The 26,164-nt window shown below is 42.1% G+C and overlaps 1 protein-coding gene across 4 annotated transcripts in view; it reads left to right on the top strand.

Moving 5' to 3' along the window:
• The first annotated feature begins 4,271 nt into the window (after nucleotides 1-4,271).
• Nucleotides 4,272-26,164, top strand: part of LRRC31 (leucine rich repeat containing 31) — a 29,001-nt gene continuing 7,108 nt past the window's right edge. Inside the window, exons 1-8 of one of the 4 annotated variants that reach the window (XM_084990248.1) lie at nucleotides 4,272-4,432; nucleotides 12,430-12,586; nucleotides 13,047-13,256; nucleotides 14,337-14,504; nucleotides 17,027-17,194; nucleotides 17,405-17,572; nucleotides 18,356-18,520; nucleotides 21,622-21,789. In XM_084990248.1, coding sequence (XP_084846374.1) covers nucleotides 14,429-14,504; nucleotides 17,027-17,194; nucleotides 17,405-17,572; nucleotides 18,356-18,520; nucleotides 21,622-21,789 — 745 coding nt within the window. In that variant the 5' untranslated portion in view covers nucleotides 4,272-4,432; nucleotides 12,430-12,586; nucleotides 13,047-13,256; nucleotides 14,337-14,428. The remainder of the gene's footprint in view (nucleotides 4,433-12,429; nucleotides 12,587-13,046; nucleotides 13,257-14,336; nucleotides 14,505-17,026; nucleotides 17,195-17,404; nucleotides 17,573-18,355; nucleotides 18,521-21,621; nucleotides 21,790-26,164) is intronic. The other 3 variants (XM_021069769.2, XM_021069771.2, XM_084990247.1) reach the window with 3 other exon arrangements.

Genomic DNA, 26,164 nt, shown 5'->3' with positions numbered 1-26,164 from the left:
ACACAGAAATCAATGGCATTTCTATACACAAACAATGAAAGATAAGAAAGAAAAATTAGGGAAGCAATCCTGTTTACCATCATTTACCATCCAAAAGAATAAAATACCTAGGAGTAAACCTACCTAAAGAAACAAAAGACTTGTACTCTGAAAACTGTAAGACACTGATGAAAGAAATCAAAGATGACACAAATAGATGGAAAGACATACCATGCTCGTGGATTGGAAGAGTCAATATTATCAAAATGACTATACCACCTAAGGCAATCTACAGATTCAATGCAATCCCTATCAAATTACCAAGGACATTTTTCACAGAACAAGAACAAAATATTTTAAAGTTTGTTTGGAAGCACAAAAGGCCCAGAATAGTCAAAGACATCCTGAACAAGAAAAATGGAGCTGGAGGAATGAGGCTCTCAGACTTCAGACTATACTACAAAGCAACAGTCATCAAAACTGTATGGTACTGGCACAAAGACAGAACTATAGATCAGTGGAACAGGATAGAAAGCCCAGAATTCAACCCACGCACCTAGAGCCAACTAGTCTATGACAATGGAGGCAAGAATATACAATGGAGAAAAGACAGCCTGTTCAATAAGTGGTGCTGGGAAAACTGGACAGCCACATGTAAAAGAATGAAATCAGAGCATTCCCTAACACCATACACAAAAATAATCTCAAAATGGATTAAAGATCTATATGCAAGACCAGATAGTATAAAACTCTTAGAGGAAAACATAAGCCAAACACTCTCTGACATAAATGACAGCAACATCTTCTCAGATCCACTACTTAGAGGAATGACTGTAAAAACAAAAATAAACAAATGGCACTTAATTAAACTTAAAAGTTTCTGCACAGCAAAACAAATTGATAAGACAACCCACAGAATGGGAGAAAATCTTTGCAAGTGAATCGACTGACAAGGGATTAATCTCCAAAATTTATACACACCTTCTGCAGCTCCATACCAAAAAATAAACATCCCCCATCCAAAAATGGGCAGGAGATCTAAACAGACAATTCTCCAAAGAAGAAATGGATGGCCAAAAAACACATGAAAAGATGTTCAGCATCACTTATAATTAGAGAAATGCAAATCAAAACAAGGATGAGGTACCACCTTACACCAGCCAGAATGGCCAGCATCAAAAAGTCTACAAATAGTAAGTGCTGGAGAGGGTGTGGAGGAAAAGGAACCCTAAAACACTGTTGGTGGGATTGTAAATTGGTGCAACCACTGTGGAAAGCAGTATGGAGATGCCTCAGAAAACTAAACATAGAACTACCATTTGATCCAGCAATTCCACTCCTGGGCAACTATTCAGAGAAAACCATGACTCGCAAAGACACGTGGACTCCAATGTTCACTGCAGCACTATTTTCAATAGCCAAGACATGGAAACAACCTAAATGTCCATTGACAGAGGAGTGGATCAAGAAGAGGTGGTACATATACACAATGGAATATTACTCAGCCATTAAATGGAATGAAATAGTGGCATTTTTAGCAACATGGATGAACCTAGAAATTATGCTCAGTGAAGTCATCCATACAATGAGACACCAACATCCAATGCTTTCACTGACATGTGGAATCTGAAAAAAGGACAGACTGAACTTCTTTGCAGAACAGATTCTAACTCACAGACATTGAAAAAATTATGGTTTCCAAAGGAGACAGTTCAGGGGGTGGGGGCATGTGCTGGGGGTGTGGGACAGAAAACCTATAAAATTGGATTGTGATGATCATTGTACAACTATAAATGTAATAAATTCATTGAGTAATTAAATAAATAAATAATACACAGGGATTATAGCCAACATTTTATAATAACTATAAATGGAGCATAACCTTTAAAAATTGTGAATCACAATGTCGTACTTCTCAAGCTTACTCTGTAAATCAGCTGTGCCTCAATAAAAAATGTGTTTAAAGAATAGTAAATAATAAATGGAATCCACATTAAAAAAAATTACCTAGGATTTTTACTTTATATGTATTAAAACCCATTTAGACATTTAGGTATGGATTTTTAAATCCATACTTGTACATATATAAAAAGAAAAATAAAAGTAAACGTTGGATGATGTATTCCTAAAATTCTTTACATTTAGAGTCTTAGCCTTCTGAACATTTAAAAATATTGTATACACACACATAATATTTGTGGTAAAAAATAAAATAAAATTTGGAGTTCCTGTCGCGGCGCAGTGGTTAACGAATCCGACAAGGAACCATGAGGTTGCGGGTTCGATCCCTGGCCTTGCTCAGTGTGTTAAGGATCCGGTGTTGCCATGAGCTGTGGTGTAGGTTGCAGACCCGGCTCGGATCCCGCGTTGCTGTGGCTCTGGTGTAGGCCAGTGGCTACAGCTCCAATTCGACCCCTAGCCTGGGAACCTCCATATGCTGCAGGATCTGCCCAATAAATTGCAAAAAGACAAAAATTAATTAATTAATTAATTAAAATAAAATTTACCATCTTAACCATTTCTAAGTGTGCAGTTCAGTAGTGTTAAATGTATTCACATTGTTTTGCAATGAATCTCCAGAACTTTTTCATCTTTCAAAACTACACTCTTACAAAACTCCCTGCTTCCCCCTCCCTCAAGCCCTGGCAGCCGCAGTTCTACTCTCTAATTCCATGAATTTGACTCCTATATATACACCTGATACTGTAAGTGGAATCACACAGTATTTGCCTTTTTGTGACGGGCTTTTTTTCTCTTATGTTCTCGTTTCATTTATGTTGTAGCACGTATCATGCTTTTTAATGAAGTGACTTTTGTGGAGAAAGAATAATGCCTTGCCCTTTAACAAGCAACACCTAAAACATGATTCACTCTGAAACACTGAATCAAAAATGCCATTGAAAGCATTCCTCAGAAATTTTAAATATATGTTAAGCCCAAACCTAAGTATGGAAAAGGGAAAAAAAATGGATTCCTCGCTTTTGCAAAAATAAATAAAAATCACTTAACTGCCTGAGAAATAATTTGTCAAGCATATATTACCCTTAGGGTTTCATGGCAAATGAACTTACTTACTGATAATACAGTAAATATTGACAGTAAATACTCAAGTAAATGCCAGCCATTAGCTTTTCCAAAGGGCTCTTAAGTGAATGCCTCTGATTCTAGGAAAAGAGGCAAACCTGTTTTCAGCCGCTGTCGTCTGGTTGCTATGTTGTGATCTGGAAATATCCTCAAATTCAGTTTCCAGGGTTTACCTTCACAAAGTAAAACCTAATGCAGATACAAGAGAAAGCTGGTCTGAAATCTTGAGTTGGTGTGGGAAGCCTGAGTACTTGTTCAAGTTTGTATATAAAGAGGAATTTCTCAAACATGCTCTGAAAAAAATGATTGTTTTTCTAAGTGTGAGCCTGGTAACCTGTTGCTTGGACCACTGTAGTATTAAGAAACTCATGGACTTAGAGAATAGATTTGTGGTTGCCAAGGGGGAGGGGGAGGGAGTGGGATGGATTGGGAGCTTGGGGATGATTGATGCAGACTATTGCCTTTGGAATAGATTAACAATGAGATCCTGCTGTGTAGCACTGGGAACTAAGTTTGGTCACTTTTTTTTTTTTGGTCTTTTTGCGATTTCTTGGGCCACTCCTGCGGCACATGGAGGATCCCAGGCTAGGGGTCCAATGGGAGCTGCAGCCGCCGGCCTACACCAGAGCCACAGAAACACAGGATCCGAGCTGCATCTGCAACCTACACCACAGCTCATGGCAACACCGGATCCTTAACCCACTGAGCAAGGCCAGGGATCGAACCCACAACCTCATGGTTCCTAGTCAGATTCGTTAACCACTGAGCCACGATGGGAACTTCTGTTTGGTCACTTATGATGGAGCATGATAATGTGAGAAAAAAGAATGTATACATGTATGTGTAACTGGGTCATCATGCTGTACTGTAGAAAAAAATAATAATAAAAGGTAAAAATTAAAAAAAAAAAAAAAAAAAAAGGATGCAGTTCCTTCCCCTTCTCTCCCAAGGCTGCCTTCCTCATGTTCCTCCATTTGATTCCCTGTCAGGCTCTCAGTTGCTTCCTTCTTCTGCCTTGACCTCCTTTCTGCCTTTCTCACTCCCTACCGTGTTTCATTTCCTCTTCTGTTCTCTTGAGTCCTGCATGGTTTCTTACCTCCCCCCCGCCCCACCCACTCCCAGGCCCTTCTGCTCTGCAGTGGATGTGTCTGCACAGAAAACCTGGCAGGGCCTTGCTAGCTGGGTGGGGTTTCATTGCGTAAATTACCACATCCTGGAACATCATCCAGCCATGTTTTCTTATGACTTGGAAGTTGGAGTCACAGCAGTTAAGGAGGGGGAAAAATGAAACCATTTCCTGGGATGGCTCTCCAGAGAACAGTTGTGCATAAATCTCCAAAAGGTAAAATGAGTGAAAATGACCATGGAGGTAAGTCTTGGGTGGGGGCTAGAGGACTAGTGGAAGGAAAAGGGCCCCTGGGGTGATGGTGGAATCAGGATGGCACAGCCAGGGCTGCAGGTTGTGGCTGGATTCACAAACCAAAATTCTCCCTTTCCCACCTAACCTACTGAGGCTTGGTCAGCTGAGGGGCTGTGGCTGGGACAACTGTCTGTTTTCATTGCTGTCTGTTCCTATGTAAATCTGGACCAGATCCTGCTCTAGTTTGAAAAGAAAAGAAAGAAGGAAGGAAGGAAAGAAAGAAAGAAAGAAAGAAAGAAAGAAAGAAAGAAAGAAAAGGATGCCCAGTTGTGACTTCTAAAATGATACTCCAGGTATACCGAACATTCCATCACCCAAGCGTGAAGGTGGGCTCTGCAGGGTTATTTTGAGGATCCCCTGTGTACAAAGTATTTCTTGAACCCTTCTAGAACATGGTAGTACAGAAAGACCTATTTTATAGGGAGGAAGAAAAGAACATAATAATTTCAAGAATATCTATTCAGCTCTGGCCTAAAGAAGGAATCTAAATTGGATTAACAGAAGCTAAAATTTCATTTACAGTTTATCCCTTTAGTTTAAGTCTTAAACGCTCCGTAAAATGTAAGCAAACCCTGAGAAAGATAACAGCTTGAACCTTATGAATCTTGGATCTCAACTCACCTACCTCTAACCTCATACATCTTTGCTCCAGACAAACCATAATTCACTTCTTGAGGCAACCCCAGGCTCTTTTAGGCCTTCATGCCTGGAACCTTTTGAGCCTGTTTTTTTCTGCCTGGGACACTTTCCTCTCTCCTCTCTTTTTAGCTGTCTCAATTCTCTAATACACATGCAAGGTCACTCGCTGCTCAAAGGCTGTGCTCCAAGCCAGGCTTAGTCCAGCTGAGGCTCCTTAACTAAGTAGGTCTTTCCTCCCTGGTGGCCTTTGACCCAGTGTCATCACTAGTATACAGGGCCAACTTTCCACCAGGTTAAGACTGCAAAGTCATGAGCTGTGTCTTGTTCATCATTGACTCTCTTGTTTCGAGAACAGTATCTGGCCCACAGTAAATTTTGTTTATGGAGTGAATTAATTCTTTACTGCCAATGTGTTTTTCATGGGGTTGGGGTGCAGGGCTAGAGTAGAGAAGGTGAAAATGCCAAGAGAAAAAGAAAAGGACTGCAAAGAGATGAGGCTGGGATCACTAGAGGCAAACTCCTTTGAGTGACAGTTTTGTAAAGGACCCAGACAGCTTAGTAGTATGCCAAGGCTCTTAAACTATCTCTCTTAGAAGGTAATGCTAATTGACTGATGAAATTTAAAAGGTATTGACATATTTAATGCCCTTGCCAAAGTGGTGTTTAATAAACTATCTCATACAATAAAATAGGGCAAAGTTTAAAACTCAAATTTGCTTCGGATTTATATCTGCTACCATCTGTTCCCGGATCCTGGGTTACATCATCCTTATTTTTATGTTAAACATTACCAGCAATAAAAACTGAGGAGGGGAATAAAAATTCTTGTAGGTGAGTTAGGATCTACTCAGGCTTGACAGAGTTTTATCTTCTCTGAAATCCTAGAAAACAAACCCACAGGAAGATGTCATTGAGAAAGACCCCTTTCAACTTGACTATGAGTCAAATAGGGAAGAAAAGTTCCTAGGAGGAGAAATTAAACCCCAGACTTCATTTTTCAAGAAATTCATCAGAGGCTCAAACCTCAAACTCAGGTCCCCCAAAACTGAAAGAAAAATGACCTTAAAATAACTGATTTCCAACCCAGTGACAAGAAACTGAGGCCAATCCCCTTAGACACTGGTACATTTCTGACTGCTGTAATTTCTTTATTATTTAGAGAAATGTTCTCCCCTAAAGCGTTCACACGGGTCAAATGAAACCTAATCTGAAACCTAATCTGGTGAATTTCTGTTATAAATATTTTGTTAAATGATTTAAATAATTAGCTCATTTTACTTTTAAATTATCAAAAGAAACTATCCTATTTCCCTTCATTCTAACGCAAATGGTCATTTCTTCTATCCTTTTCAGGTTTTTATTCATATGTTTGCATTTATGTTCAACCAACCAGTCAACAAACATTGAGTACCTATTATGTGCCAGCTACTGTTGTGTTAGAAATAAAGCCATGAAAGACACCTTCTGAGAGTTCTCTGGTGGCTCAGAGTTAAGGACCTGGCATTGTCGCTGCTGTGGCTTGGGTCACTGGTGTGGCATGAGTTCAAGCCCTGACTCAAGAACTTCCAGATGTCACAGGTGCCCTCCCCCCAAGAAAGAGGAACTTCTTTACCAAAAAAGAACCAAAAGAACCAAAAGCAGACATAATTTCAGTGTGATAAATTGAATGAAGGAAAACAAAGCAGGCTAAAGAAATAAGAGAATGATGGGAGAGGTGTATTATTTTAGATGCAGTTGGAAGGAAGGTGTTTGATTTGGTAGCATCTGTGCAGAGCTGTAAATAAAGTCAGTCATGTAGAATGAGTGAATGAAGCCAGCCATATAGATATGTATGGTAGTAACTTTCCAGGCAAATGGATCTGTAAATGCCAAGGCCCAAGATGAGAGGGAGCCAGAAAGTTAGGGATGCTGAAGTGGGCCAAGAGATGGAGAGAGGATGAGAAAAGCAGACCAGCAAGAGAGGGAGCTGGGGCCAGAATGGACATCCTTTGCATGGTTATAATAGCTGAGAAAGCCCTCTTGAGCTTCCATGGAGCTGTGATCCTACTTCTGGGACATATCATCACACTGCGCAATTCTCACATTGCTGCATGCCGTTCACATGCCTGATTTTAACAACTGCATACTATTCCATTGCATGCATATGTCATAATTAAGTTCCCTTTTTTGCCCTTTAGGGAATATCTTTAGCTTTCCCTCTCCCCTATGTTCTGCTTCACTGTATTTCAGCTATTTTTTAAGTATAAATTCCCAGAACAGAGATTACAAGTTCAAGAGTTATGAAAATAAATATTGCCAAATCTCTCAAAAGTTATGCATCACCTACAATACCATAAATATATTATCTATTAGATTAAATGTAATTTTGAAGCATTTTAAGGTTTTTATGTGAACATACACAAAAAAGAACAGTATGAAGTTCCCTCCCTCTAACAATTATCAACCTGTGGCCAATCTTGTTTTCTTTATATCTACCCTCATTTCCATCAGAGTATTTGCACCAAACACCAAAACTATTTTACCTGTAAGCAGATTGAATATATTTGTGGAAATAGAAAGTTTAAAGATTCACCTCTAAAAGAAGGCAATCAGAAAGTTGTTGATATTTGTTCTAAAGTATGATTTGGAGGTTCAGGAACATGGTTAATGAATACCCATAACCATGATAAAATTAACAGCGCAAGACTAGCCAGCTGGATAGCCTGGCTGGGCAACATCAGACCCTTGGGCTGTGTGTGGCTCCTCCATTTCCATTTCTTCCCAAATTCAGTGGCTCCTGGAGTCATGCTAATTCTGTCCCCCAAATGGCTCTGGGACCTGGCTCCTCTCCATTGCTGTCCTGGATTTCCTTGCCTCTTGCCTGGACCACTGCCACAGCTTCCTAACTGCTTTCTTGGCTCCTGGTCTTGCTCTCTCACCAGCCTGCCCTCCACACTGCCACCCTGGGGGGCTTTTCCTAAGCCACACATAACAATGGTGTTTTCTCACTTGCTCAAAATCCTTCCCTGAGTCTTTCTTGCCTTGAAGAGAAAATCTACACTCCCAAGCATGGTCTTCAAGGTGTTTGTGGTCAGTTGGATATCTCTTCATGACCTCTGCTTTCCCCCAACCTCATGTTCATCCTCTACTCCTGACATTCTGACTTATTTGCAGTTTCCTGAACTGGCCACATTCCCCCAAAATGCCGCCCTCTGCCTGGCAAGGCTTTCCTTTGTGTCACCTTTCTCCCTCGGCACCTCCCTGTTTTTTCCTCCTTCATGTCTACCCATCTGGCTCCCACCAACTTATCCTGTCAGGTGCAATTTATCCACTGCTCCTGCTTGGAAGCTTGCCAAGACCCACCCACCAGATCTGAGGTACTGTCGCTGCCACAGGCCCCCATGCACCCCTTGCATCCCCCACCATTGTACTTCTCCTCTTACTGTGACTGCGGCTCTCTCATCTGTCTCTGCCATTTGACAGGTAGCTCCTTGACAAGAGGAACTTATCTTGGTTCCCTGTATGGCACCATCCATGTTACAAACATATAACAATATTTTATGAACGCATTGGGATTCTTGCTCATGAACAATGGAAACAAAGTCCTACATAATTAGCTCGGAAAGGAAGCTAATGAGAAGACACTGCTTAGCTCACAGAATCACCTGGAGAAGCAAGAGCTTGGTTGAGCCGTAAAGCAGCCAGAAAAGGCCTCAAATTTCTCCATGGATCTGCTCATGTGTGATCACTTTGCACCCTCCCCAGAGCACCAGCCCTCCCATCTCAGCCAATCTGTAGCAGCTCTCATTCATCTGTTTTGGATATTGAGCTGTGATTTAAGCTCAATAGAAAGAAAGTTTCATAGGTTAAAAAAGGAAAGAAATACATGGCTTGTAAGATTCCAGGGGCCTTATAAATCGGTACTCTTATTTAACTTTTAGCATAATTTTGAGAAAGATTTATCATGTTGCTTTTGATAATTGAATAACTATAAAACTAATATTCATTCACTCATTCATTCATTGCTTTTTGTTCATTCAACAAATGTTTACAAAGTACCTCCCATGTAAAACACATGGCAGGAGTTTTCATCATGGCTCAGCAGAAACAAATCTGACTAGACCCATGAGGACACAGATTCAGTCCCTGGCCTTGCTCATTGGGTCAAGGATCCGGCATTGCCATGAACTGTGGTGTAGTAGGTTGCATATGCAGCTTGGATCTGGCATTGCTGTGGCGTAGGCCAGCAGCTACATCTCCAATTCGACCCCTAGCCTGGGAACCTCCTTGGCTCTAAAAAGACAAAAAAAAAAAAAAAAAAAAAAAAAAAAGGGGTATAGCAAAGTCCCATCTTCCTGGAAGGCCTCAGTAACTTGAAGTCACTATTCTTCTGAGAAATGAACCAGACAGGAATTACAGTTTCCATTTATAGATGAGTAAACCAAGGCTTAGAGAAGTTACGTGACTTGCTTACCCGACAGGCCCATGATTTGAACCAGGTTTTCCAGTTGTGCTGTCCTGGACTTGCCAATCATATCAAATACTATGAGTATTTGTACATACATCCAAGTAGGATGTATTCTGAGATTTCCGAATCTGTTGGTAGGTTGTTGGGCTGCACCCGCTGGCCTGCAAGTCTTGTTGTTGTCCAGCCCTGAGACCAAAGAAAGAGCCTGGAGACAGTGACACTAATGGTTTGTTGGCTGGGGGAGTCTCACACAAAGGTCCTGGAGTGACACCCCACCATGTGCAGCAGATGGCAGACAGGTCATGACATCAATCGGGCTACTTAGGGAAGGAGGTTACTATTTATAGTCAATTAAGCCCCATAATTAAGAGCGTTGGGTAGTCATGTGAGTGAAATAGGGCCTGGTTGAGCAGAGTATGTACAGAGAACAAGAGAACAGCCATCTTGAATGGCCTCACCATGCACAGATCATTGGTGGTGACCTTTTAGAAACAATTTATTTGGCTAGATGAGTGTGGCAACCAGAATGTAGAGGGTTAATTGGTAACTGTGGTAAAAAAATACAATTTTTTTCAAACAGCAAGTATACACTACAAACATTTAACAGTAAAGGAAATGATCGACACAACAGAGGCTTGAGCAGAAAACAAAAAAAAAGTTTGGGGAGGCTGGAATTTGAGCATGATTATAGGTTGAGCCTATGGAGGTAAAAAGCGTACAAACAGGAGTTCTGTCATGGCTCAGCGGTAACGAACCCAACTAGTATCCATGAGGACTTGGGTTTGATCCCTGGCCTCACTGAGTGGGTTAAGGATCTGGCGTTGCCATGAGCTGTGGTGTAGGTCACAAACATGACTCCGGTCCTGCGTTGCTGTGGCTGTGGTATAGGCCCAGCAGCTGTAGCTCCAATTCAACCCATAGCCTGGGAACTTCCATACGCCTCAAGTGTGGCCCCTGCCTCCCCAAAAGACAAAAAGTTTAGAAACAAAAAAGATAACAAGATACAATGCAGAGAAATTTTTTAAGCAAGAAAAATTTAAAAACACACACACATAAAGGGCTTTGGAATAGACTTCTGCATTCACATTCTGGCTCTGCTGCTTACTAAGTCTTTCTGAGTCTCAGTTTCTATGAAATAGTGTAATTGTGACTCCTTGCACTAAGTTTACACAAAACATCCTGTACTCACTGTCATGTAAGAGGCAGTGCCTCCACATCCCCCAACCACAACAATCCTCGGCTCCACCCCAAGTGAGGACTGCCAGAAAAAAATACATGCAATATTTGCAATATGCTTTTACTAAACAATGATTCCTTGTTTACTTTGTTTAATGGGATGTGCTAATTCTGTTTTTCTCAGCCTGGTAACCCCACCCAAAATAAAATGCCTTGTATCTAACGTACCATAATAAACATCGAAGACCAGAGTGAAGAAATAAATGGTGGGTGGATAATGCTGCCTCCTACTGGTGAAATGTGGCAACACCAACCACCCCAGCTGAGACCTTCAACCTATAGGCGATTTTCTTGAAAATAACAAGCCACCAGACACACTGTGGAGGAGAGGTGGAGTTTTTATTATCCTACCAATATTTTAGCCTAGATTTACTACTACTGTAATGCCACTATATTTTCTTTTCTTTTTTTTTTTTTTTTTTGTCTTTTTGTTGTTGTTGCTATTTCTTGGGCCGCTCCCGCGGCATATGGAGGTTCCCAGGCTAGGGATTGAATCGGAGCTGTAGCCACCGGCCTATGCCAGAGCCACAGCAACGCGGGATCCGAGCCGGGTCTGCAACCTACACCACAGCTCACGGCAACGCCGGATCGTTAACCCACTGAGCAAGGGCAGGGACCGAACCTGCAACCTCATGGTTCCTAGTCGGATTCGTTAACCACTGCGCCACGACGGGAACTCCTATATTTTCATTTGCAATGGTACTGATATATTTCTTTTCTGCTGTATGGTTGTATAATTTTTTTTGTCAGGGTAGGTAGAGTATTACCACATATTCAGAACTTATGCTTTCCTTTTGGATTCCGGATACTCTGTGTTTTAAATTGTACCTTTTCACTTACAAAACCTCTTTAAAGTCACTGTCAGCACATGTCTTTTCATTTTTCCTTACAAAAATCTGATGGGTTTCACATGTGTCTTAAATGTTGACATATGCGGTAGGTAAAGCTCTGGTACATAATTGGCATTCCATAAAAGTATAGCTTTATGTTTTTATTATTTGATTTGTTAAGTTTTATCAATAGCATGTGGTGTTATTACAGAGGAACTTGAGGGTGCCACATAACAGGTCCCTTTTAACAAGGACAAAAGAGGCTTCCTGGGTGTATTCTCTGACAGGAGTGGAGAAAGTACATTACTCTCTCTGGATTTGTCAAAGGCAGGGTCTAGGAAATGAGGAGAGGAGTGTTTCACTGTAACCATTTGAGGCTCTTGGGTGGTGATTGACACGTTTCTCCTCCTCCTGCCACTGCCCCCTCTAGTTAAGAGGCCAGTACCTGTGTGCCCCCTCAGCTCCAGTGTCCCATTCACCAATGATGTCTGCGTATCCTTCCAGCAGCACCATCTTAAACTCTGTGCTAACAAGTTCCTCTTTGTCCAGGAACACAAATCTATCTACAGGCAAGAGGCCCAGGTCAACATGAAAGAAAAGCCACTAAGTTCCTCAGGCCCCTTTGCAGGAAAAGGGTCACTGGAGCAGAACCAGAGTTGAGCAGAGACAGGAACAGAAGTCAGTTCTGTCCCCTTCTGAGCTGAGTTTTCACAAGGGACGGGTTCATGGCTGTTGTCCCTCTTCTCACTTGTCTTATTGTGATCACTGTGCATCTTTAATACTGTTGTTCACAGCAAACACTTTATTCTAAGCCTCTCGCTTTAGAAATGGAATTGGAATCCAGGATGGAGGAAAATGAGCAGTTCCTGCAGAAGTGGGGCAAAAAGGCTGTCGACAAGTGTCTAGATCTGAACAACTGCAGACTGACAACAGCAGACGTGAGAGAAACGGGTCTGTATGCACTTGACCTCGCAGGCAAAGCGCTTGGCGCTCTTGGTAGCCAAGGTCTGCAGGATGGCCCAGACCATTCAGGAAGGACAGCAACACTGCTATTTAAAAACAACAACAACAACAAACAGTTAATAGGTTCTTCCTTGAGCTTCAAAGATTTGAGCCGAGTTTAAGATGGAGGTTTATTTGTTTTCCTGAGCAATTTTACCTCTCTACTGATTACCTCCAGCTCCCTCAAAAAACATGTTCCCACATATGATGTGAAGTCATCCATAAGATTGAGCCCTACTGAGAATTCAAGGGTCATCGTGTTGTTATCTGTGGAATGAAAAGGTGCTCACACCTTTTGTACACAGAAGTGCAACTGCTGTTCGCGACTCCTCCGCAGGACTTTGGTTGTGAAGAACTCTCTTCCCAAGACCACCTATCACCACCTTTTCAAAAATTCTCTTTTTTTCAGATATCTTAGATCAAATCTTCAATCAAATTAGGTGTGTCTGCCAATAGAAGCATCAAAAGAACTGCATTTTGAGTGAGGGGTCCTTGACTATTTTAATTAGAATCCATACCTTTATATCAGAGACCGATTGCTTAAGAGGGAGCTTAACCATGCCTGTGGTTCTCAAATGCCTATATACACGTCAGAATCTCTTGTAGGACTTGTGGAAAGGTAGGCACTTGAGTCCAACCCAAAGCACTGAATTGAAATTTTTGAGAGTGGGCTCCAGGAATCCTCTTTTTCTCTTTTTCTTTCTTTCTTTCTTTTTCTTTCTTTTCTTTTTTTTTTTTTTTTTTTGCCTTCTTCACATATTCAATAGATTTTCATACTTTGTAAAGTTAGGATCATGGTGAACAAGATGAAATTGCTAAAGTCATACAGTAAAAAGAAAACTTTCTTTGTTTTGCTCCCAATCATGTCTTCAGAATTGTGGAAGATTGGGAATTTCTGTTCCTATAACTCTAGATGCTCACCATGAAGCTTCTGACTGTTAAAATGTTGCAACCATTTTAACATTCAAAACAAGTGTTCAAAAGCAAGCAAAAAAAGATGCTTTACCCCCTTGACTTTGACATTTCCACTTTCAAGCCTTGTTGCTGCAGGAGATAAAGATGGTCTTTAAGAATTTTTTCATAGAAGTTAACTTCACTTTTAGTGAGCAATGGCAGAGACTCAGAGAGGGTTCTGGTCAAGCTTGGTGCATGTCTAAACTTCCATGTGTTGGCCCATGAAGGTATAGCAGGGGCTTTGTAAGGTGGTGATACCCAGCTGATCAAGATAAAACAGAAAATGTAACGGGTATCCTCCATCTCAGTGGTCCTGGCCACTCCAGTGGTCCTGGAGTGTTCCCCAGGCCTTCAGCCTGAAGACCCAATAGGATGACAGGGCGACAGATGTCAGAGGGGTTTGCAAATAAAAGGACCAGTATACACTTATAGTGACAGTGGTATAACAGTCATAGCAGGAGAATTACCAATTCTTCTGCAATAAAGGAGGTTGTATGAAATCTTACAGAAACACTGCTGCATTTTCAAAGTGCAGTTATTTGGCAGAAACAGAAAATGTCCCAAGAAATAGGAAATGTAAATGTCATGATGCCTCCAACCGCATGGCTGAGAGATCCCTGCTTTGTGGAAAGTCAGCACGTCCATCCTCCTTCTATCCTCTTACAGAGCAACAGGCAGTGGATTCTATTTACTACAAATCATAAGTGACATGTGCAAATCTGTCTTTTCTTGTGTTCATTTCCAGTTGCTTTGCTGCCTTCTCTCCCAGACTTGGAAAAATTGGATCTTTCCTGGAATGATTTCATAGGTGGAACTCTGCATTTACTCACCCAGCAAATGCATCTTGTCAGCAAGTTAAAAATCCTGAGGCTGGGTAGTTGCAGACTTACAGTGGATGATGTTCGAGCACTGGGTATGATGAATACTTCCTTTAAAAGAGGGTTTTGCTGGAAGGACCTCTGCAACCCTAACCCTCAAGGGCAAACTCTTGGGTCCCCATGGACAGGATGAGAGCACTGTCTGTACATGATGTGTAGAGCACTTGCATATCTTCTAAAGAACTACGTAGCCTTCATCTAGCATCAGACTAAGGCCTGAGGTAGAGAAGGAAACAGGCTGACCAAGCGTCTGCTCTCTTGGAGTTTGAATGGAGATAGTAATTGTAAAATTTGAGGTCTATTCCCTCATCTGTAAAATAGAGGAGTTGGGATAGATAAGTGCAGTTATCTATCTGCAGATAATAATGAAGTGATTCCAAAATCATACTTCTATCTTCGGTTTTCCGATTCCCATTTTAAAAAAATTGATCAAGGGAGTTCCCTAAGTGGCTCATCTGTTAACAAAACTAGGATCCATAAGGATACAGGTTTGATCCCTGACCTTGCTCAGTGGGTTAAGGATGTGGCGTTAGCATGAGCTATGGTGTAGGTCACAGACATGGTTCAGATCCCAAGTTGCTCTGGCTGTGGTGTAGGCCGGTAGCTGTATCGCCAATCTGACCCCGATCCTGGGAACTTCCATATAGTATAGGTATGGCCCTAAAAGCCAAAAAAAAAAAAAGAAAGAAAGAAAGAAAAAAAAAAATCAAGATTTTTTCCATTAAAATAATGATTTAAATAGAACTAGAACCTCAATTCAGTTGGTTTATATACTGAACATTTAACAACATAGAACACAGGATAAAATTTGTCATGCTGATAACCCAACTGCTTTATTAGCATGCTTGCTGATTTCAGATGTCATTAATACTTTTTAAGCCTTCTTTTTGTCTGAAGTTTATGATTTTGATCATTTACATCCCTGCAAAGATTTCCATAAAAACAACACAGTTTATACCAAAGTCTTCTCTCTAATCCCTCCCTAGAAGATGGGGGCCAGCTGATGTCCTGCAACTCACCTTTCCTATAACTGAGGAAAAACATTATACATCTCAGAGCTGGCCAGATCCTAGTTCAAATCCTAATCCTACTTCTGTCTTTGTGACCATGGACAAAATTCTTAACCTTTCTGAGCCTCAGTATTATTAGTTCTGAAATAAGAATGATATCTACCTCAAAAATTATTGTGAGGATTTAATAATTTCTTTCTTTTTCCTTTTCTTTTTAAATTTTATTTATTTATTGTCTTTTTAGGGCCGCACCTGCAGCATATGGAAGTTCCCAGGCTAGGGATCGAATTGCAGCTGTAGCCACTGGCCTACACCAAAGCCATAGCAACACCAGATCCAAGCCGCACCTGCGACTTACACCTCAGCTCACAGCAGTGCCAGGACATTAACCCACTGAGCAATGCCAGGGATTGAACCTGTGTCCTCATGAATCCTAGCCAGATTTTTTTTTGCTGAGCCATGATGGGAACTCCCTCTTTTTTCTTTTCTTTTTATGGCTGCACCTGCAGCATATGGAAGTTCCCAGGCTAGGGGTCGAATCGGAGCTACAGCTGCTGGCCTATACCACAGCCACAGCAACACCAGATCCTAGCCATGTCTGTGACCTACACCACGGTTCATGGCAACGCTAGATCCTTAACCCTCTGAGGGAGGCCAGGGATCGAACCTGTGTCCTCATGGATGCTAGTCGAGTTCATTAACCACCGAGCCATGACAGGAACTCCACCTGGCAACATTCTTAACTGGTGTTACAATTGACTCCCCACATTGAGAAAGCACATTTTCCATGTGTATGGTTCCCACTCTGTTCTACTCTAAGGCAATGAAAATCATTCTACCCATCAATTCCCCTGTAGTCCTCAGGGGCTTTCCTGTATCAAACACTGTCAGAAATGTCAAGCTCCACCCTCAAGCCTGGGTCACTGTTAGGAGCTGCTAGTGCCTGATGTTCTCTTGCCAGTTCCTCCCTGCAGTGGCTGGTTTCAGTTGTAAGTGATATTCTTGATGTCAAAGTGAGTTCTTCCTCTGTGGAGGCCAGTGCCCTGCTTTGCTTCTACCTCTGACCAAGCTTCCTCTGGCCAAAATATAGAGTGCCTATGTTGATGAATAAGATTATGGGTGATTTAAATCTTCACGTTTTATGTATTTTCCAAGTATTTTACACTTTGACCTCTGGCCAAGAAGCAATGCTGACTCCTAGAGAAGGTGGATAAGAGAAAGTAGATGGCCTTGTAGAAATATTTACTACCACAAAGCAATTTGATAAATCTGATAAATCTACTGACAGGTGGATTTGTTCACAACTTTTGCTTATGAGTATGGCTTCAGAATTCAAAAGGGGCTAGACTTGCTGTTTCTGTACATATAGAAGCTCTCCTGCTGGGAGTGGGCAGGAACTGGATTCTTTTCTCTTCTCTGCTGCTTAGCATCTAGCCAGTACCTGGCCCGCCTTCAGTACTCTGTAAATAGTGGCTGAATTTTTTTGAAATGAATTCCCCACTTGGCAGACTGGAGAACAACCTGATCTTTGGGCCATTTTGTAATAGGAGAAGCACTTAAAGCGCTGCCTGAACTTGAAGAGTTGAATTTATCCTGGAACAGTAAAGTGGGAGGAAATTTGCCTCTGATCCTCCAGATGTTCCAAGAAGGGAGCAAGATACAAACGCTTGAGCTTGTGGACTGTGCCCTCACACCCGAAGATGGGGCGTTCGTGGGTAAGTGGACTTTCTAGGGAAAAAAATGTGAAGATGCCCATGATTGGATAGTTGGGAGTTAACATCGGTTGTGTTCTCCCTCACTTCAAATTGAAAGGGTGGCTCACTATATCACACATCTCATAAAGCTGTACTTTCCTTCCTGCCTGCCCCAACGTTCACACCCTGTATCTCTACTGAGTTGTTCTTCTTCGGATTCCTCCTTTCCAGGTCAGTCGCTGCCTATGCTGCCAAACCTTGAAGTACTTGATCTTTCTATGAATAGAAACATTGCTGGCAGTCTCAACAGTATTGCTCAGGGACTAAAACGTACCTCAGATCTGAAAGTCTTGAAGTTACACTCATGTGGATTATCACAGAAGAGCGTCAGACTACTGGGTGAGTTAGCAATGGTTGACGTTTTTGTATAATTTTATTTTATACGTAATTTCTTATGCTGATAGGAAATGCAATACAATATAAACAGCAGTTACATTGGGGAATAAGATTATGGGTGATTTAAATCTTCATGATTTATTTATTTTCTAAATCTTTTACAGTGAACATATACTTTCATGATTAAAAGAATAACATTTTAAAATCGCCATCTCTGAAAAGGCCAGGATATTTTAGGTTTGAGAGAGATACTAGGCAAAATAAAAGTTTCTGTGCTACTGGAAACTCTCCATTTGTCTCTTACTTTTGGAAACATCAGTATTATTTAATGCTCAGTAGAAGGAAGGAATTGGTCCTGGTGAAAAGAACAGCTTCAGTGGCATCTCTCATTCCGAATTGAAAGGGCGAATTAAATTTTACTCTGATATACAAAATCTCCACATTAAGGAGGAATATGAAATGAAATGGTTTTTATCCCTTCAACTTCTATAGCCTGAATATCCTTCTTCCTGGCAGTCTGAGTAAGTCTAGAGTACTGTGAAAGCACCCATGCTCAAGCATGGTAGGGTAAGAACCATTAGCCTGAGGTTTTTGATCAAAACCATTAGCAATCAAAGGCAGATCACATGAGTGTGTATTTGAAGATGGTAACAAGTGGACAGTTATCCCTCCATCTGGGATTTTGTCAACGTGGTGTACATATTTTCTGTCTCCCTTTTCCACACCTTCCCCTCTCCTGGGACCACCTTGTAATATGTCTGAATGGGCTTCTGACCTTCTTTGTAGATGCTGCTTTTAGACACTTGTGTGAGCTGAGGACACTAGATCTTTCCTGCAACAAGGAGCTGGGTGGAGGGTTTGAGGATGCCCCAGGGCTGGCCACGCTGGAGCACCTGGAGGTGCTGGATCTTCACCAGTGCTCACTGACGGCCCATGACGTGGTATCACTGAGTGAGTAGGTGCTGCAGAGTCCCAGAAGGATGTTTGGAACTTCGGCATGTGTTTGGAAACCCGCAAATTTGACATGTGTTTCTGAAGTTACTGGGAGGATCACATCATAAAAGTTCTGTGAATGTCCCAATATAGTATCTGGCAAATATTAAGTGCTTAGTTAATGTTCACGAATTTAAACTCCTCCTGTACACATCTGTAAAGGATAGATGTGGCACTTGAAGGAGACAAAAACTAAATTTATGTGGCTGTTTAGAAATGACTCTGTTAGTAGCTGTTTAGAAATGACCCGTTAAATGTCACAAAGTATATTACCAACAGGGATAAGGAGAGAAAGCTGGAATGATGGGTGTCGAGACTTTCTGACCAGTGAGTGGTTGTGCCACTTAGATACAAAAGAGGTTCCAGAAAACAAGGGGGTTGTGTGTAAGGGGTGTACATTACAACTTTAGATCACTAGGCTTACTTTCCTACCACAGACATAGTCTTGTGATGTACAGTTGAAGTTCCCCCTAAGAAACAGTAAGCATTGCCTTGAGGGTTTTATTCCAACTGCAGCCACAGTAAACCTTCAAAATACATCCACACTCTGACCATGGCTCACTGTCCAGACTTCTACTACCCTGGTCCAGGCCACTGTCACCTGTCAGGTTATGGCAAGAGTTCAAATGGTTTTCTCGCTCCTCTGTCACTCTGAAGGCATTTTCTTTTCCTCCCTGCCTCATTGGCAACTCTAGCCACACCAACTGTGGTTCCTCACATACACCAGCCATGCTCTGCTCTCTCTCCAGATCGCGGGCTCCTCCTGGGTGGGGGTGTGGTTTCCCCAAGCATCTCTCCATTGCTCAAGCACAGGGTCTAGCACATAGTTGGTATCCAGTAAATGTGATTGATTGGATGAATCAATCAACACAAAACAAGAAAAAAAGATTTTTTTAAGTTGTTTTTGAACAATTTGGGGAGGAAAACAGTAAAATAGGTCTTTAAGTCTAAAAACAATCTTTTAGGCCTGCAAAATTATTTCTTAGACTCTTATCCCTCAATTTGGGAAAATGAGAAAAGTTCAAGGATTTCCTGAAGATTTTAAAGTAGCAAAATGATCCCTTTTGGAGCTCCAGGTGGCGATGATGAGGTATCACTGTCCCTTTTATTTATGAGTGTCATCCCTCAGGAGACCTTCCTGTCTTATCAGCTGACCAGATTCCAAATGATGAATTTCCCTTGCTACAACTAAATAACACAAACACCACACCTTGTCTTGTTACTCAGAGGAAGTTTAAAGTGCTAGACTGAACTGTCACCACTGGTACAACAGAGGGATTAGCTTCTTATCTAGATTTGCAGCCACCAAAATGGCCCCGGAAAGGTAGTGGTTCTTTAATAGCTATAGTGAAGTGCGTTGATCTCCTGCTTAATTTTGAAAAGATGGAAATGAAAATACATCTTGTTCATACCTGATGTTGTTAAATGGTTGAACTTTCTTTTATCTGATCAGCCTCAATAGCTCCAAAGAAATAGAATTACAGGTCATCCAACCAACAACTTTTTTTTCTTTTTAGGGCCGCATCTGCAGCATATGGAAGTTCCCGGACTGGTGGTTGAATTGGAGTTGCAGCTGCCAGCCTGTACCATATCCACAGTAATGCCAGATCTGAGCCACATCTACGCCACAGCTCATGGCAGCGCCGGATCCTTAACCCATTGAGGGCGGCCAGGGAACGAACTTGTATCCTAAAGGATACTAGTCTGGAGTTCCCGCAGTGGTGCAGAGGAAACGAATCTGACTAGGAACCATGAGGTTGTGGGTTCGATCTCGGGCCTCGCTCAGTGGGTTGAGGATCTGGCATTGTTGTGAGCTGTGGTGTAGTTCGCAGATGTGACTCGGAACCCTGTGTTGCTGTGGCTGTGGTGTAGGCCAGCGGCTACAGCTCCAATTAGACCCCTGGCCTGGGACCTCCATATGCTACAGGTGCGGCCCTGAAAAGCCAAAAAAAAAAGGATACTGGTCAGATTCTTAACCCACTGAGCCCCGATGGGAACTCCTAGTCAACAACTTTTGATTAGTTGTCCAGTTGTTTGAGGCACAGTGCTATGGGCCAAGGGAAATTCACAGTCAGGAGCTTCCATCTGGTGGGACAGGAATAAACCAAATATAGGGTGAAAAACAAGGCTCTGGGTTAGAAGAGGAATCTGTTGGGATTACAAGTGCCTGCCCTCCTTGTCTTCCCTCCCCCTCCCTTTCTTCTGGTCCTTTCCTCCTTCCACGGATGCTTTCTGATTTCCAGGCTCTGGTGCACACTTTGGGCATAACACAGCTCCTACACACAGAGCTCACCTTCAGGGAGGAAGGGCAGAAAACAAACACATGCACAAATCCTGTAATGGGGGTGCTGGGCGGAAAATACCATAGGGTGGTGTGACCGTGACCAAGGGGTTACTGTGGCTTCAGTGGCCTTGCAAGGCTCTGAGGTTAGCCAGCCCCCGAGAGATCCCAGGACATGGCATTTCCCACACCACAAAGAACTAAGACAAAGGCCTGGAAACAGGAAAAGCAGCAGAAAGATAGTGAAGCAGGATGACTCCTGGCACAGCAGGGGCCATCGGGACCCCACTCCAGAGCTGTTACCAATGGACATGTGTTCCCATTGCTTGGTTTCACTGTCTTTCTAGTACTTCTGACTTATGTTCTGAGAAAAGAATAATATCAAACATTAATTAAGATTTAATGTACGCCAGGCACTGTTCCAGGCACTTTACATATATCACGTCGTTTTATCTTCCCATTATCCCTGTGAAATAGTATTGTTATTACTGAGAAAACTGAGCTTCAGGGAAATGAGCTTGTCCAAAATCACACCATTCTTTAGTAACAAATCCAGGGTTAGAACCTAGTTCTCTGCCTCCAAAGCTTTTGCTCTTTACTCTTAGCCCAAGCCGCACTTGAGAAAGAGTGGCTGGTGTGTGTGGTGTGAATGGTGGGTAAAGGATGGCAGGGGTCACACTGCAGAGAGCTGTGCTTGGCAATCAAGAAGACTGGGAACCCAACACCCAGCAGACTCTGAGATGCTGCCTAAAACATGTCCCTGTTGATATTTGAACAGCCCAGGTTATCCCTATACTCTCGAACCTTCAAGAATTGAATTTATCTGCCAACAAAAAGATGGGCAGCTCTTCTGAAAACCTACTCGGCAGGCTCCGATTCTTACCAGCACTGAGGTCATTACTGATCAACAACTGTGCCTTGGAAAGTGAGACTTTCACTGCGCTGGGTAAGAGCCTTCCCCAGGTCCCTGCAGGCAGGTACAATTACACCTGAGAGGGGATCCCTCTCTTTCCCTCTAAATGAATTCCACTCTAAGACTCAGCCATGGGCCAAGTTGTGAAGTATCAATTTGTCTTCTTTTCAGGAAATATGCTTTCTTAAAAGTGACCTTCTGAAGGGCCACATGAATGACTCTGGTATTTGTAAGTTGAACGTTTAAAATTCAAGGTGTATACAGTTGGCCCTTCATATCCATGGCCAAATCCATGGATTCAACCAACCACAGACTGAAAATATGCAAAAACTTTTTTAAATTCCAGAAATTTCCAAAAAAGCAAGATTTGAATTTATCTCATAGAGGCAGCTATTTATATAGCATTTAAACTGTATTAATATTATAAGTAATCTAGAGATGATTTAAAATATATAGGAGGATGTATATTATATGCAAATACTATGCCATTTTATATAAGGAACTTGAGCATCTGCAGATTTTGGCATCTCAAACCCAATTCCCCCACAGATACCAAGGGATGACTATATAACCAACCTTGGAGGTCCACATCCATAGTAACTTATAATTTCATTGAGGTCAATATAATTCGGGATTGCTATGAGTCTCAGGGAAAAAGGGAGGCAATTACTGTGAGTCTAGCTGACTGCCTAGCAGACTTCCCAATAGGATTTGCTGTCCTCTTCAGGACTCTGGGTGTACCTAAAGGTCATGGATACAGCCCAGTCTACCTCAAGGGTTTACTAAGTCTGACGTTTCTACCTGTTCTGGGGCAAGAGCATTGTAGGAAGTAGAGGGAGATATTTTGAGGAAGGTGACTTTGCCCAGTTTTCTTAAATATCCCACCCAGGCCTCCAACAGTTTGAGCATATGGTGCTGGGAGTCCTAAGCCCCCTCTAAGTTCACTAGAAAGACTCACGTACACAAAAGAACACAAAACAAGAGTTCCCGTTGTGGCTCAGTGGAAACAAATCCAACTAGTAACCATGAGGTTGCCAGTTCAATCCCTGGCCTTGCTCAGTGGATTAAGGATCCAGCATTGCTGTGAGGTGTGGTGTAGGTTGCAGATGAGGCTCGGATCCTGTGTTGCTGTGGCTGTGGTGTAGACCAGCCTTATAGCTCTGATTTGACCCCTGCCTGAGAACCTCCATATACCATGGGTACGGCCCTCAAAAAAAAAAAAAAAAAAAAAAAAAGCCAAAGGACACAAAACAAAATCAGCAAAAGGAAAGGGGCAAGGGGCAAAGGCCAGAGGAAGCCAAGCACAGGCTTCCAAAAATCCTCTTCCAGTAGGGTCTCATAGGATGTGCTTCATTCCTGCAGCACCCTGTGATGATGCATCTGAATTGTTTACCAGGAAGACTCGCCTGAATATTTAAGTCCAGGGTTTTTAGTGGAGACTTAGGACCACCCTCTCCTAAGCAGATACCAAAATTCTAGACTCACAAAGGGAAAGCTAGTGTTCAGCATAAATCATATTATTGGTACACAAACACTGTAGGCACAGTAAATCCCCCTTGTCAGTTAAGGAATGGTGGCAACACTTCCAAATTCCAAGTTTCCAAATATCAGCCAAGGGCCAACAACTCTCTGTTGCATACAAGCACAAGACCAGAGTGGTCAGATTCTGGTGCTTCATGGATAATGAGGAAAACAGTTCTTCTCTCTCATGTTCTCCCAAGGGTTATGTCTCCTGACACTCCCTTAAAAATGAATTGTGGCTTGGGTTGCTGTTGTAGCACAGGTTTGGTCCCTGGTCCAGGAACTTCCTCATGCTGTGGGCGTAGCCAAAAAAAAAAAAAAAAAAAAAAGAATTGTACTGTGGTTGTACTATGAACCAGACAGGACTGTTATTAATAAAAATTACAAGTAGCTATTTATTGATATCTGTTAATAAAAATAAGCACACATAATTTACCCCAAATTCTAAGAACTCTGTATTTAGGGTTCTCTTGTCTTCCTTTTCAGCCCAAGTGTTCTGTTCAACCCACATGGACTTGGTCCTTGCTATGTACTGCTCCTAGCCCTTCCCCAGCACTGCTCATCTCATTGGCTACATGTCTGGATGGGGGAAACTAGCAGGAAGTGTACCTTTAAGACCTGGAGGTCTCAATCTGGGGTACCTGGCACCTCCCTTAAGAGAGTCAGTCTATAGTTATGTTTGGGTGCAGGGGCTGTGAACTTCCTAAAACTGATTCCAGTTATTTTGTTGGTGGGGAATGTATGGTGTGTTTTCTGGCTCCAGAGCACCTGGAATCAGACATCTGAAAGCAAATCCTGGCTCTGGCTCTTGTGACCTGAGGTACCTAATATTAATATCTCTGTGCTTTAATTTCCTTGTCTGTAAAATGGAATAATATCATGTCTCATGGGTTTTTTCCTTTTTCTTTTTTTTAGGTTTATCTTTTAAAAATTAATTATTTATTTTTATTACTCAATGAATTTATTACATTTATAGTTGAACAATGATCATCACAATCCAGTTTTATAGTATTTCCATCCCACACCCCTTTGCGCATCCCCTCACCCCCCAACCTCTCTCCTTTGGAAACCATAAGTTTTTCAAAGTCTGTGAATCAGTATCTGTTCTGCAAAGAAGTTTATTGTGTCCTTCTTTTCAGATTCCACATGTAAGTGATAGCATTTGATGTTGGTCTCTCATTGGTTTTTTTTTTTTTTTTTTTTTTTGGTCTTTTGTCTTTTTTGTTGTTGTTATTGTTACTATTTCTTGGGCCGCTCCCGCGGCATATGGAGGTTCCCAGGCTAGGGGTTGAATTGGAGCTGTAGCCACCGGCCTATGCCAGAGCCACAGCAACGCGGGATCCGAGCCGCGTCTGCAACCTACACCACAGCTCACGGCAACGCCGGATCATTAACCCACTGAGCAAGGGCAGGGACCGAACCCGCAACCTCATGGTTCCTAGTCGGATTCGTTAACCACTGCGCCACGACGGGAACTCCTCATTGGGTTTTAAGAATCAAATGGGTTAGGAGTTCCCGTTGTGGCTCAGTGGTTAACGAATCCAATTAGGAACCATGAGGTTGCGGGTTCGATCCCTGGCCTTGCTCAGTGGGTTAAGGATCCGGCGTTGCCATGAGCTGTGGTTGCAGACACGGTTCGGATCCCACATTGCTGTGGCAGCTACAGCTCCGATGAGACCCCTAGCCTGGGAACCTCCATAAGCTGCGGGAGCGGCCCAAGAAATGGCAAAAAGACAAAAAAAAAAAAAAAAAAAAAAAAGAATCAAATGCGTTAATACATGTAAAGATTTTGGAAAGGTACCTGGCTCGTAGTAAATGCTCAGTAAATGTTAGTTGTTAATGTTACGGGGAGTCTATAAATTTTATTTAAAAAACAAATTTTATCACTATCCAGTTTTTAAAAAGCCAGTGGCTGCTTGAAGCACCTCTGGTAAAATTCAGATTCCTTCATGGGGTCTAACAGGCCCCCGTACCCTCATTTGCTCTCTCCCTTTCTCCCTAATCCCAGCCTCAGCCCCTTCTATTCCTTCCTATCCCCAAGCTCTCTCCTGCCTTTGACCTTCCAGTTCTCTAGATTTCCCTACCCCCCAAGACTTTCTTGGGTAGCTCTGACTGAAAGTCTCTGCAGGTCTCAGTGTGAATGTCCCCTTTTAAGACAACCCCTCACTATTTAAATTAGAAGTATTTGTATCTTCTTTACAGCCTTTAGCAGAATTTATAATTATGTATTTATTTTTCCTTTTCTTCTTCTTTTTTTGGCATACCCCTGGCATACGGAAGTTCCCGGGCCAGGGATCAAATCCATGCTGCAGTTTCAAACTATGGCCACAGCTGCAACACTGACTTCTTAACCCACTGTGCTGGACTGGGGATTGAACCTGCACCAACACAGAGACAACCCCAGATCATTAACCCACAGAACCACAGCAGGAACTCCTGTGTGGTTTTTTTATGTCCATATTTCTCCCAGATTGTAACCTCCTTGAGGACAGGGATTGTGTTTATTCTTTACTGCATATTCAAAGCACATTTTAGGTATTTCTACATATTAATTATAAGAAAAGATAGGCAAGTAGGTAGGTAGATAGATAAATAAACAGATAAACTCATACAAACTTCTCAAAGGAGTCTGGAATCCCAAAAATGGTTAGGTAAATGCGCATTCATGCGCGCGCGCGCGCGCACACACACACACACACACACACACACATTCCCCTGCTCTGGCTAATGTTCAGTTAGGAAAATTCCACAAGAAATAAATTTGGCAACAACATGATATTTCATAAATATACCTCCTAAATGAAAACTGCTGAATATTTTGAAAGAAGACTGTTTTTGATTTTGTCTTCTGCCATCAGAATATGCAATCCTTTTCAATTACAGCCTC

The sequence above is a fragment of the Sus scrofa genome, chromosome 13 (genome assembly GCF_054392235.1).
Source record: "Sus scrofa isolate SSC_HxYL_T2T_F1_AM1 chromosome 13, Sscrofa_HxYL_maternal_Yorkshire_Landrace_v2.0, whole genome shotgun sequence".
In the NCBI taxonomy this organism is placed as follows: domain Eukaryota; kingdom Metazoa; phylum Chordata; class Mammalia; order Artiodactyla; family Suidae; genus Sus; species Sus scrofa.
The sequence above is the reverse complement of the archived record's forward strand: the minus strand, read 5'-3'. Positions and strand labels throughout refer to the sequence as shown.